The following is a 14548-nucleotide window of genomic DNA, read 5'->3' as shown; positions in this document are numbered from 1 at the left end:
GGTACATCACAGTCTCTATACTGGAGTGTTGGTACATCACAGTCTCTATACTGGAGTGTTGGTACATCACAGTCTCTATACTGGAGTGTTGGTACATCACAGTCTCTATACTGGAGTGTTGGTACATCACGGTCTCTATACTGGAGTGTTGGTACATCACGGTCTCTATACTGGAGTGTTGGTACAGTCTCTATACTGGAGTGTTGGTACATCACAGTCTCTATACTGGAGTGTTGGTACATCACAGTCTCTATACTGGAGTGTTGGTACATCACAGTCTCTATACTGGAGTGTTGGTACAGTCTCTATACTGGAGTGTTGGTACATCACAGTCTCTATACTGGAGTGTTGGTACAGTCTCTATACTGGAGTGTTGGTACAGTCTCTATACTGGAGTGTTGGTACATCACAGTCTCTATACTGGAGTGTTGGTACAGTCTCTATACTGGAGTGTTGGTACATCACAGTCTCTATACTGGAGTGTTGGTACATCACAGTCTCTATACTGGAGTGTTGGTACATCACAGTCTCTATACTGGAGTGTTGGTACATCACAGTCTCTATACTGGAGTGTTGGTACAGTCTCTATACTGGAGTGTTGGTACATCACAGTCTCTATACTGGAGTGTTGGTACATCACAGTCTCTATACTGGAGTGTTGGTACAGTCTCTATACTGGAGTGTTGGTACAGTCTCTATACTGGAGTGTTGGTACATCACAGTCTCTATACTGGAGTGTTGGTACAGTCTCTATACTTGAGTGTTGGTACATCACGGTCTCTATACTTGAGTGTTGGTACATCACGGTCTCTATACTGGAGTGTTGGTACATCACAGTCTCTATACTGGAGTGTTGGTACATCACAGTCTCTATACTGGAGTGTTGGTACAGTCTCTATACTGGAGTGTTGGTACATCACAGTCTCTATACTGGAGTGTTGGTACATCACAGTCTCTATACTGGAGTGTTGGTACAGTCTCTATACTGGAGTGTTGGTACATCACAGTCTCTATACTGGAGTGTTGGTACATCACAGTCTCTATACTGGAGTGTTGGTACAGTCTCTATACTGGAGTGTTGGTACAGTCTCTATACTGGAGTGTTGGTACATCACAGTCTCTATACTGGAGTGTTGGTACATCACGGTCTCTATACTGGAGTGTTGGTACAGTCTCTATACTGGAGTGTTGGTACATCACAGTCTCTATACTGGAGTGTTGGTACAGTCTCTATACTGGAGTGTTGGTACAGTCTCTATACTGGAGTGTTGGTACATCACAGTCTCTATACTGGAGTGTTGGTACAGTCTCTATACTGGAGTGTTGGTACATCACAGTCTCTATACTGGAGTGTTGGTACAGTCTCTATACTGGAGTGTTGGTACATCACAGTCTCTATACTGGAGTGTTGGTACATCACGGTCTCTATACTGGAGTGTTGGTACAGTCTCTACACTGGAGTGTTGGTACATCACAGTCTCTATACTGGAGTGTTGGTACAGTCTCTATACTGGAGTGTTGGTACATCACAGTCTCTATACTGGAGTGTTGGTACATCACAGTCTCTATACTGGAGTGTTGGTACATCACAGTCTCTATACTGGAGTGTTGGTACAGTCTCTATACTGGAGTGTTGGTACATCACAGTCTCTATACTGGAGTGTTGGTACAGTCTCTATACTGGAGTGTTGGTACATCACGGTCTCTATACTGGAGTGTTGGTACATCACAGTCTCTATACTGGAGTGTTGGTACAGTCTCTATACTGGAGTGTTGGTACATCACAGTCTCTATACTGGAGTGTTGGTACATCACGGTCTCTATACTGGAGTGTTGGTACATCAGTCTCTATACTAGAGTGTTGGTACATCACAGTCTCTATACTGGAGTGTTGGTACAGTCTCTATACTGGAGTGTTGGTACAGTCTCTATACTGGAGTGTTGGTACATCACAGTCTCTATACTGGAGTGTTGGTACAGTCTCTATACTGGAGTGTTGGTACATCACAGTCTCTATACTGGAGTGTTGGTACATCACAGTCTCTATACTGGAGTGTTGGTACATCACGGTCTCTATACTGGAGTGTTGGTACAGTCTCTATACTGGAGTGTTGGTACAGTCTCTATACTGGAGTGTTGGTACAGTCTCTATACTGGAGTGTTGGTACATCACAGTCTCTATACTGGAGTGTTGGTACAGTCTCTATACTGGAGTGTTGGTACAGTCTCTATACTGGAGTGTTGGTACAGTCTCTATACTGGAGTGTTGGTACATCACAGTCTCTATACTGGAGTGTTGGTACATCACAGTCTCTATACTGGAGTGTTGGTACATCACAGTCTCTATACTGGAGTGTTGGTACATCACAGTCTCTATACTGGAGTGTTGGTACAGTCTCTATACTGGAGTGTTGGTACAGTCTCTATACTGGAGTGTTGGTACATCACAGTCTCTATACTGGAGTGTTGGTACATCACAGTCTCTATACTGGAGTGTTGGTACATCACAGTCTCTATACTGGAGTGTTGGTACATCACAGTCTCTATACTGGAGTGTTGGTACAGTCTCTATACTGGAGTGTTGGTACAGTCTCTATACTGGAGTGTTGGTACAGTCTCTATACTGGAGTGTTGGTACATCACAGTCTCTATACTGGAGTGTTGGTACAGTCTCTATACTGGAGTGTTGGTACAGTCTCTATACTGGAGTGTTGGTACAGTCTCTATACTGGAGTGTTGGTACAGTCTCTATACTGGAGTGTTGGTACATCACAGTCTCTATACTGGAGTGTTGGTACATCACAGTCTCTATACTGGAGTGTTGGTACATCACAGTCTCTATACTGGAGTGTTGGTACATCACAGTCTCTATACTGGAGTGTTGGTACATCACAGTCTCTATACTGGAGTGTTGGTACATCACAGTCTCTATACTGGAGTGTTGGTACATCACAGTCTCTATACTGGAGTGTTGGTACAGTCTCTATACTGGAGTGTTGGTACATCACAGTCTCTATACTGGAGTGTTGGTACATCACAGTCTCTATACTGGAGTGTTGGTACATCACAGTCTCTATACTGGAGTGTTGGTACATCACAGTCTCTATACTGGAGTGTTGGTACATCACAGTCTCTATACTGGAGTGTTGGTACAGTCTCTATACTGGAGTGTTGGTACAGTCTCTATACTGGAGTGTTGGTACAGTCTCTATACTGGAGTGTTGGTACAGTCTCTATACTGGAGTGTTGGTACATCACAGTCTCTATACTGGAGTGTTGGTACATCACAGTCTCTATACTGGAGTGTTGGTACATCACAGTCTCTATACTGGAGTGTTGGTACAGTCTCTATACTGGAGTGTTGGTACAGTCTCTATACTGGAGTGTTGGTACAGTCTCTATACTGGAGTGTTGGTACAGTCTCTATACTGGAGTGTTGGTACATCACAGTCTCTATACTGGAGTGTTGGTACATCACAGTCTCTATACTGGAGTGTTGGTACAGTCTCTATACTGGAGTGTTGGTACAGTCTCTATACTGGAGTGTTGGTACATCACAGTCTCTATACTGGAGTGTTGGTACAGTCTCTATACTGGAGTGTTGGTACATCACAGTCTCTATACTGGAGTGTTGGTACATCACAGTCTCTATACTGGAGTGTTGGTACATCACAGTCTCTATACTGGAGTGTTGGTACAGTCTCTATACTGGAGTGTTGGTACAGTCTCTATACTGGAGTGTTGGTACAGTCTCTATACTGGAGTGTTGGTACATCACGGTCTCTATACTGGAGTGTTGGTACAGTCTCTATACTGGAGTGTTGGTACATCTCGGTCTCTATACTGGAGTGTTGGTACATCACAGTCTCTATACTGGAGTGTTGGTACAGTCTCTATACTGGAGTGTTGGTACATCACAGTCTCTATACTGGAGTGTTGGTACATCACAGTCTCTATACTGGAGTGTTGGTACAGTCTCTATACTGGAGTGTTGGTACAGTCTCTATACTGGAGTGTTGGTACATCACAGTCTCTATACTGGAGTGTTGGTACAGTCTCTATACTGGAGTGTTGGTACATCACAGTCTCTATACTGGAGTGTTGGTACATCACAGTCTCTATACTGGAGTGTTGGTACATCACAGTCTCTATACTGGAGTGTTGGTACAGTCTCTATACTGGAGTGTTGGTACAGTCTCTATACTGGAGTGTTGGTACATCACAGTCACTATACTGGAGTGTTGGTACATCACAGTCTCTATACTGGAGTGTTGGTACATCACAGTCTCTATACTGGAGTGTTGGTACAGTCTCTATACTGGAGTGTTGGTACATCCCAGTCTCTATACTGGAGTGTTGGTACAGTCTCTATACTGGAGTGTTGGTACATCACAGTCTCTATACTGGAGTGTTGGTACAGTCTCTATACTGGAGTGTTGGTACATCACAGTCTCTATACTGGAGTGTTGGTACATCCCGGTCTCTATACTGGAGTGTTGGTACATCACAGTCTCTATACTGGAGTGTTGGTACATCACGGTCTCTATACTGGAGTGTTGGTACATCACAGTCTCTATACTGGAGTGTTGGTACATCACAGTCTCTATACTGGAGTGTTGGTACATCACAGTCTCTATACTGGAGTGTTGGTACATCACAGTCTCTATACTGGAGTGTTGGTACAGTCTCTATACTGGAGTGTTGGTACAGTCTCTATACTGGAGTGTTGGTACATCACAGTCTCTATACTGGAGTGTTGGTACAGTCTCTATACTGGAGTGTTGGTACATCACAGTCTCTATACTGGAGTGTTGGTACATCACGGTCTCTATACTGGAGTGTTGGTACATCACAGTCTCTATACTGGAGTGTTGGTACATCACAGTCTCTATACTGGAGTGTTGGTACATCACGGTCTCTATACTGGAGTGTTGGTACATCTCGGTCTCTATACTGGAGTGTTGGTACAGTCTCTATACTGGAGTGTTGGTACATCACAGTCTCTATACCGGAGTGTTGGTACATCACAGTCTCTATACTGGAGTGTTGGTACATCACAGTCTCTATACTGGAGTGTTGGTACAGTCTCTATACTGGAGTGTTGGTACATCACAGTCTCTATACTGGAGTGTTGGTACATCACAGTCTCTATACTGGAGTGTTGGTACATCACAGTCTCTATACTGGAGTGTTGGTACATCACAGTCTCTATACTGGAGTGTTGGTACATCACAGTCTCTATACTGGAGTGTTGGTACAGTCTCTATACTGGAGTGTTGGTACATCACGGTCTCTATACTGGAGTGTTGGTACATCACGGTCTCTATACTGGAGTGTTGGTACATCACAGTCTCTATACTGGAGTGTTGGTACATCACAGTCTCTATACTGGAGTGTTGGTACATCACAGTCTCTATACTGGAGTGTTGGTACAGTCTCTATACTGGAGTGTTGGTACATCACAGTCTCTATACTGGAGTGTTGGTACAGTCTCTATACTGGAGTGTTGGTACAGCCCAGTCTCTATACTGGTGTGTTGGTACATCACATCACAGTCTCTATACTGGAGTGTTGGTACATCACAGTCTCTATACTGGAGTGTTGGTACAGTCTCTATACTGGAGTGTTGGTACATCACGGTCTCTATACTGGAGTGTTGGTACATCACAGTCTCTATACTGGAGTGTTGGTACATCACAGTCTCTATACTGGAGTGTTGGTACATCACAGTCTCTATACTGGAGTGTTGGTACATCACAGTCTCTATACTGGAGTGTTGGTACAGTCTCTATACTGGAGTGTTGGTACATCACAGTCTCTATACTGGAGTGTTGGTACAGTCTCTATACTGGAGTGTTGGTACATCACAGTCTCTATACTGGAGTGTTGGTACAGTCTCTATACTGGAGTGTTGGTACAGTCTCTATACTGGAGTGTTGGTACATCACAGTCTCTATACTGGAGTGTTGGTACAGTCTCTATACTGAAGTGTTGGTACATCACAGTCTCTATACTGGAGTGTTGGTACATCACAGTCTCTATACTGGAGTGTTGGTACAGTCTCTATACTGGAGTGTTGGTACATCACAGTCTCTATACTGGAGTGTTGGTACATCACAGTCTCTATACTGGAGTGTTGGTACATCACAGTCTCTATACTGGAGTGTTGGTACATCACAGTCTCTATACTGGAGTGTTGGTACATCACAGTCTCTATACTGGAGTGTTGGTACAGTCTCTATACTGGAGTGTTGGTACAGTCTCTATACTGGAGTGTTGGTACATCACAGTCTCTATACTGGAGTGTTGGTACAGTCTCTATACTGGAGTGTTGGTACATCACAGTCTCTATACTGGAGTGTTGGTACATCACAGTCTCTATACTGGAGTGTTGGTACAGTCTCTATACTGGAGTGTTGGTACAGTCTCTATACTGGAGTGTTGGTACATCACAGTCTCTATACTGGAGTGTTGGTACAGTCTCTATACTGGAGTGTTGGTACATCACAGTCTCTATACTGGAGTGTTGGTACATCCCAGTCTCTATACTGGAGTGTTGGTACAGTCTCTATACTGGAGTGTTGGTACATCACAGTCTCTATACTGGAGTGTTGGTACATCACAGTCTCTATACTGGAGTGTTGGTACAGTCTCTATACTGGAGTGTTGGTACATCACAGTCTCTATACCGGAGTGTTGGTACAGTCTCTATACTGGAGTGTTGGTACAGTCTCTATACTGGAGTGTTGGTACATCACAGTCTCTATACTGGAGTGTTGGTACAGTCTCTATACTGGAGTGTTGGTACATCACGGTCTCTATACTGGAGTGTTGGTACATCACAGTCTCTATACTGGAGTGTTGGTACAGTCTCTATACTGGAGTGTTGGTACATCACAGTCTCTATACTGGAGTGTTGGTACATCACAGTCTCTATACTGGAGTGTTGGTACAGTCTCTATACTGGAGTGTTGGTACATCACAGTCTCTATACTGGAGTGTTGGTACATCCCAGTCTCTATACTGGAGTGTTGGTACAGTCTCTATACTGGAGTGTTGGTACATCACAGTCTCTATACTGGAGTGTTGGTACAGTCTCTATACTGGAGTGTTGGTACATCACAGTCTCTATACTGGAGTGTTGGTACAGTCTCTATACTGGAGTGTTGGTACATCACAGTCTCTATACCGGAGTGTTGGTACAGTCTCTATACTGGAGTGTTGGTACAGTCTCTATACTGGAGTGTTGGTACATCACAGTCTCTATACTGGAGTGTTGGTACAGTCTCTATACTGGAGTGTTGGTACAGTCTCTATACTGGAGTGTTGGTACATCACAGTCTCTATACTGGAGTGTTGGTACATCACAGTCTCTATACTGGAGTGTTGGTACATCACAGTCTCTATACTGGAGTGTTGGTACATCACAGTCTCTATACTGGAGTGTTGGTACATCACAGTCTCTATACTGGAGTGTTGGTACAGTCTCTATACTGGAGTGTTGGTACATCACAGTCTCTATACTGGAGTGTTGGTACATCACAGTCTCTATACTGGAGTGTTGGTACATCACAGTCTCTATACTGGAGTGTTGGTACATCACAGTCTCTATACTGGAGTGTTGGTACATCACAGTCTCTATACTGGAGTGTTGGTACATCACAGTCTCTATACTGGAGTGTTGGTACATCACAGTCTCTATACTGGAGTGTTGGTACATCACAGTCTCTATACTGGAGTGTTGGTACATCACGGTCTCTATACTGGAGTGTTGGTACAACTGTTTACTCGAGTCTCAGTATTAAACACATTATTTGTAGCCAAGGATTCCATGACACAGCTAACTTAAGATTACACTACACACAGATTAATTAACACAGTTGACCGATCCTCTTCTCCAGATCCTCCCTTCTTTATTGAGAATATGTCAATCACAGATTCCCCTTCTGTTTTTTTGTTGCCACTGTCTGTCAATTTTACATGTCTGTTTGTTTTATTATCTTGAGATATGGCAGTAAAATCAGCATTCAATAGTTCAAATCAGGATTTGAAAATCCTACACTTACCTCTTACAGTACTGTACATCAAGTTCCCAGTCATTTTGTGAATGTGAACACTCACAAATAACATTTTTATACTGAATACATGAAAATATCTTAACTAAGGTATAAGGTCAGATTCCAGGTAAACAAAGACTTACCTGGTAACTCCAATCCAGCATCGTTGATGAAGACAATGTGTGTTCTATCTTTGTCAGGTATGTTAAGGTAACATATACTAAAGGTAATTAATTTAGGATTTACCTGGAAGTGTGTGGTCCAACTTGGTAATTAAGGTAAATAGGTCAGATTTCAGGTAAACAAAGACTTACCTGGTAACTCAAACCCTGCGTAAGTGATGTAGATATTGTGTGGTCCTCCTTCGTCGGGTACGTAGGTGACAGACTTGAGGTAATCTCCGCCCACGCTGCATTTGACATTTCGGCCGGAGGGACTGACAACTCGTATGCTGCTCTCTAATGACCCAGCATCAGCCAAGTCCACTGTAACAGGCAAAATTAAAACAGATTAAGTCTGTGATATGTTCAATGTATAAAACACCTGTCCCATGTGACAATCATACTATTCTAGGTTATAGGGAAATGACTGAGATGACTGGCCTTATGTAGGCCTGTAACATCTGAAAACAATTAAGGTTGTTTGAGGGGAATTCCTATTGTAATCTTTTAAGCTGAAAACATTTTAACTTGATAAATACTGATACTTGTAACCCTAAAAACTGAAATTTATTTACAAAGTGTTGAATAACTATTCCCTACAAAAGTCAACAACTGTACCTACCGTTAAAGCTGGCGTCTTCACCAACTCCTCCCTGTTGGAAGTTGTTGACTCGGATGGAAAGTAGGTCAAACACATCAACAAAGAATGGACTACCGTCAATCTGGCGACCAGCAAACTGTACCTCCACACGATGTCGACCTGAATCAAACAACAGAAACAATGAAATATCTTTAAATATCTAAGACGTTTTAATTGGCAAAGCACAATTAAATATTGTCCTTTATCATACAAAGGATGATGGCTAATTTTAACTCCACATGGAAATATCGCTATACATATATATTTATTTTCTAGGGGAGATAACTAAGAACTTCTCTGATGTAATTGGTATTTACTACACATAGAAGAATTACCCAATATCAAACTAAAGGAGGTAGCTAGTAACTTATCTGGTGTAGTTTGTGTCCAATTACACACATTTTGTCCAACATTATAGGAAGTAAGTTCCCTGGTGTAGTTGGGAGTCCAAACCACGTAGAAAAATCATTATATATTATGCAAAGAGAGATAATTAAGAACCTTAGTGTAGTGGACCTTCTAAACACATGGAAGTATTGTCCAATATTATACAAAGGGAGGTAACTCACCTGGTGTAGTTGGGGTCCATTCCACACGGAAGTTGCCTCCAGACTGTGATACAAGGCGAGCCGGTATACCAATGCCGTTTGGCGCTGTAAACATGCAACAATAAACTTATTACATAGAAATAGTCAAACATGTCCATCGGGAGTTTTTAACAAGAATCAGATTAATTAAGTTATCTTTTTTAAAATGAAACATACATTCCTCCTGATAGACAATTTCTGTTAAAATTCATGTATATATAGTCACCATTCTATAGAAACACAAAAATACATTCATATAGTGGTGATCGTTAGTACAAACCCGATTCATATTATCGATACAAAATATCATTCCAGTTTTACTGAAATATTGTAGCATTCAAAACAATGAAGTACAAATACATCTGGGGAAAAATCAAAGATAACAGGGAATACAAATATCTGAAAAACAATAGAAATTGCTGTAAAAACCATGTTGAGGTGTAAAACTTTATTTGGTATGGTACATAGTTTGTAGGGACCTATAATTTGTATTTGAAGATTCTGTGAATCAATGTCGCCTCCATATGTCTCCAGGACGAACCACTGGCGCTGGTCGATCTGAAGGTGGCGTGTGTGGACGTTGATTGACAGGGGTTTAGTTACAGCTGAGGTAACTACTGTCTCCTCGATTCTAGTCACCCTCTCCTCCATATCCTCAACCTGGATTGTAAATGGAGAACCTGAAAGGAAAACAATTCTGTAAATTATCAAGTTTTCTCCAATTTTATCATGTTTATCTACACCAAAATATAATTGATCCAGGTTGATCATTAAAAAAATTTGCAACCAATCATATTTGTATTTCTTCAGGATTTCCTATTCAAAAATATACTGGAATAGTTCATCTTCCAACATTTCAGCAGCAGTTTTTTTCATTTAACCATTGATTCAGACAGTTTCAAACAGACTCTCGCTTAGATTCATCCTCTCGTTTAAATTCGTATTATCACCTTGCAGTGAAATCCTTCTAAAATTCATCCTATGACCTTGTGGGTAATTCCCATTTAAATACATCCTATCACCTTTGTGGGTAGCTCCTGTTTAAATTAGTCCTATCACCTTTGTGGGTAGTTGTTGAGTTGATTTGATTTTAGTTTCTGCTGGTAATAGCACAAAAAACTCAAGACGCAGAGAACATTTCTACATCTTAACTATTCATCTAATTCTACTCTTTATAACCTACAAGTTGTTTTTTTCTGGCCTAATGTTTACCTGGATATCAAATACATGTACTTACCTGGAACATGTTGGTCGTTAAAGGTGATCGTGACCAGGTGTTTTTTTCCGACCCTAGGAGTAAAGGTTGTAGTCAGCTGTCCCTCCTTCCTTCTCTCAACAAAACTGGGAATTGTTTCCCCCTCACACTCAACTACGACCTCTAAACGACCTTCACCAGCCTCGTCCACCAAAACTGAAACATAAAAAGAATCAAGAATACCTGTAATGTCATTGACATCAAAATCATCAGAATGACGTACTTCATCGGTCTATGTTTTTTCTTTACATAAATATTGAAAAATGACCATTTTCTAAAAATAGATGAACTTGACCTCTTAGCGAGCTATTTAATTAGACATATTCTGTACTTACATGGCATGGGAAAAAGTTTGACCAAAAGATATTCTACAGATAATATAATTATATAAACCCTATCAATTCAACAGTTTTCAAGTTATGGCCATTTTAAACATTTTTAGGTATGAAGTCACGGCCGCCATATTGGATTCTTGACCTTCTTATTAATAGATGACTACACCTCTTTGACATATGCCAAACAATGTTTGAGAAATGCCAATGACATAATTTAACTCTTATCATTTTTGAGCAGTTGTGGGGACAAAATAAAGTGTAGAATGATAAAAATAAACAGAACAAAAACTATAGGTCTTTTTACCAGTTGGTGAAATGCCCTAATTAACACACACATACCTCCCAGTACTACGTCGCGGGTCATTAACATACCTATAGAGTTATAATCATGGCAGCTGATCAGTTTTCTATAATAACAGGACACAGCAGTTTAATTCAGACATACACTTACATGTTAACTCATACAACTCTCCAACCTCGGCTCTACCAAGCTGAGTCAGCAACTTGACTTTGTTAGCGTCAAACACCTTGACAACGCTGGGGAATCCGGGGATGAGATTTCCAGCGAAATAAACCTCCACAAGATGGCTCCCAATCTCTGTCGGTTTCCACTCCACACAGTAGCCACCTGGCCTCATCTCCCGGATCTTCGCAGATAATTTGCTCCCACTTGGTGCTGTAAAATGCAAAATCTTCCAATAAAAAAAAAAAGAAAGAAAAGTAGGCTATTGGAAACAAGTTTAGATGTGATGACAAGTCAATAAATTTTGTTACTCATGTTGTTGAGATGTCCCGACACATTTCATCTTTGTTCAGGGAAATGTTCAACTGTTACTAAAAAAATTACTGCTAATCTCTTTCCTTTATTGTTTCTTGAATTTTCTCCTTTTCTCTTTATACAGTGATATTATTGTATTTCACATATTAACCATTATAACCATTATTATATTTTCATTTTAAATTCTATGACATTTAATCTATGGTCTTATCAAAGCAGAAAAACTTGAGATAATACTGAAATATTTCAACAATATTATGAATCTCAGAAATGTATTTGCTTTTCAATCTTTAAGATAAATCACTATGATGACGAAATGAAATCTTTCATCAAACTTACCATACTAGACCAGAGCATGCGGCTAAAATCTACAGCCATTTTCCATACACCAGCATTCTATAACTCCAAGCAAGTACTGCACGCTACTGAGCTATGAAATGGTCCCCAAGCCAAGTGATGTCCATAGCCCCGACCTGTTCTTACGTATTCTCCAAGCGAGGGAGGATCTAGCTAGTCAATACAAGCATTCCTATCCGAGCAATATACATTTGTTGTAAAGCAGGTAAGCTAAATTAATTACCCCATGCTCTCAAACCGACCTGAAAATGTGTACACCATTTTATGATAATTCAAATCACTTCCTAAACCCATGCAACATGCAGTTTGTCACAAATGGAATTGTCCCTAGACTTGAGATAGGAAAATGTCTAATATAAGCCAGGGGTAAGGTCATTAATAAGGTCATTAGGCAAAGGATGACAGCACTAAACTGGTATAGCGTATTAAAGGATGATGGGAAAATGGTCAATTAAATCCACAATGTCTATACTAAACTTGATGATTGGTTAAATGAGAATAAATATCAAACAATGTCTTCATATCAAACAACAAATATCAAATGCAATAATAGTGACCGCACACTAGGATGTGGTCACAATATCACATTGGGTACAGTCAATTTCTGGGATCTCCTAGAATCATATTGACGTCTGTCTACAGGACATTGTCTAACTGAGCTAGGCCATTTCAGGAAGAAAAAAATTAAGTCTACAAATTTTGAAATAGAAGGGCAATTTTAACATAGGGTGATTTTATTTTAAAAGTTGAGGTGAATAAGAATTTTAAATTGGTGGGTAGAAATATAATTTTGACATTGTGACCTTGTTGATTAGGCATTCCTTAGATATGTGTGTGCTGTTCCAGTGACAACACACACATCAAATGAACCAATATCTATGATTCAGCTGTCAAGGAAATTCAGCTAGTTGTCGAGATTGAACTAGACATCTGGAGATACCGCGATGAACTGTGTAACAGAATAAGGGTCCATCACTCAGACATCAATGTGTATAGATAAGTATCAGTCCATGTTAGGTCATCAATGATTCCCTAACCAGCTGATGTGATAGTAGATAACACATACAGTTATCAGGTTTATCAACTTGAGTTACGTTTATTATTGATTGAAACAAGAGGAACAGAAAACAAATTTCCTAAAGGAGATGCATTATGGTCGCTAAAATGTTAAAGTTTAGAGGTCAACATCCAAAGGTCATTGAAATGTCATGGTTACAAAGAAATCTGCATGCAAATTATATAAATGATGGTAAACACTTCAGAATAAAAAACAAGGCACATCAAACACAGTAGTTTTTATTTATAATCAGACTGCATTCCTGAATATATGGTTATGATACCCATGGTCGTTGTTTCAGACAGGCTTACCGTCCCTCCATCAGTGACAGGTGTCAATCATTCAGCTGTTCGAGCATTCTTCATTCAACATTACAACACCTGTACCAGTTGGTAAGATAGAGGTCATAATTCACCAAAACATTCCCATGTCCCATGCCAATAAATGATACAACCAATGTAGATGGGCTCGACCATTCCATACATCTCCATCATTTGTTCAATCTTCAACATGCTGTTCAATTTTTTTTTTTTTTTTTGTTCTTTTTTTTGCATTCAATACATATTTTTAAAGAACATTTGCAGCATTCAGTAATACATTCTGCATTGAGAAGAACACAAATGTAGAATAATTCCCGGTCACACTGTCCAGTAAAAGAGTACCTATGATTTCAGTACTGAACTGATCTACCATCTCGGCCGTGCCCTTGAATGTTATGCCTGCCATAGTACGTATCTGTACAAACTGTTGCCGTTCAAACTCAGCCAGCATTTCCTCCATCTCGTCCACATATTCTACCCAGAATGGACTCCCTGTCAACAAACACACATGAACCTTTAACAACTTTTACAATTCCACAAACAACATAATTTAGCTCTGTTAGAGAATGAGACTATTAAGGAAATAAATGTTGTTTACATTATGTTAGTGGGATCATCACATCCTCTGATGTCTGTGTGTTTATAACCTTCTAGCAGGAAGTGTTTAAAAGTTATTTAATAAAGTTATTTAGTAAAAAGTCATTTACTAGAGCTAAATACAATTGGAACAAGCATTCTGTGAGTATTGCTAAACCAATACATGTCCCCTACCGGTGCCCCCAAGATAAACCTTTAGCCAAATTTGAGTAAAAAAGTTTAGCCAAAACTGAAACATGATCATTTTATGAAACTTAGTTCATTCCAAACAATGTGTAAATTCAACTCTATTGGGTTGAATGAACAATGTTTCCTGTCCATAAAAGATATTCAGGTATTCTTTTGATATGTCTCCTGTACAGAGTAAAAGAATCTAAAGTAAATTTAAAGTGTAATGTGTATAA

The 14548-nt window shown here is 40.1% G+C and overlaps 1 protein-coding gene across 2 annotated transcripts; it reads right to left on the bottom strand.

Annotated features, from left to right (window-relative positions):
- Nucleotides 1–8322: 8322 nt before the first annotated feature.
- LOC117320880 (filamin-C-like) lies at nucleotides 8323–14035 on the bottom strand. Of its 2 annotated transcripts, none has more exons than XM_033875363.1 (7): nucleotides 13890–14035; nucleotides 11487–11711; nucleotides 10683–10856; nucleotides 9925–10125; nucleotides 9428–9511; nucleotides 8841–8978; nucleotides 8323–8542 (listed from the first exon to the last, which is right to left on the bottom strand). In XM_033875363.1, exons 1-7 carry the CDS (start codon nucleotides 14005–14007, stop codon nucleotides 8352–8354), a joined length of 1131 nt encoding a protein of 376 aa, XP_033731254.1. In that variant the 5' UTR covers nucleotides 14008–14035; the 3' UTR covers nucleotides 8323–8351. The 2 variants fall into 2 exon arrangements, with proteins under 2 accessions (XP_033731254.1, XP_033731255.1); XM_033875364.1 differs by lacking the exon at nucleotides 13890–14035 and adding an exon at nucleotides 12153–12843.
- Between the last annotated feature and the right edge of the window lie 513 nt (nucleotides 14036–14548).

This window comes from Pecten maximus, unplaced genomic scaffold (assembly GCF_902652985.1).
Source record: "Pecten maximus unplaced genomic scaffold, xPecMax1.1, whole genome shotgun sequence".
Classification (NCBI taxonomy): Eukaryota; Metazoa; Mollusca; class Bivalvia; order Pectinida; family Pectinidae; genus Pecten; species Pecten maximus.
Note: the sequence above shows the minus strand (reverse complement) of the source record. Positions and strands in the feature narration are given on the sequence as shown.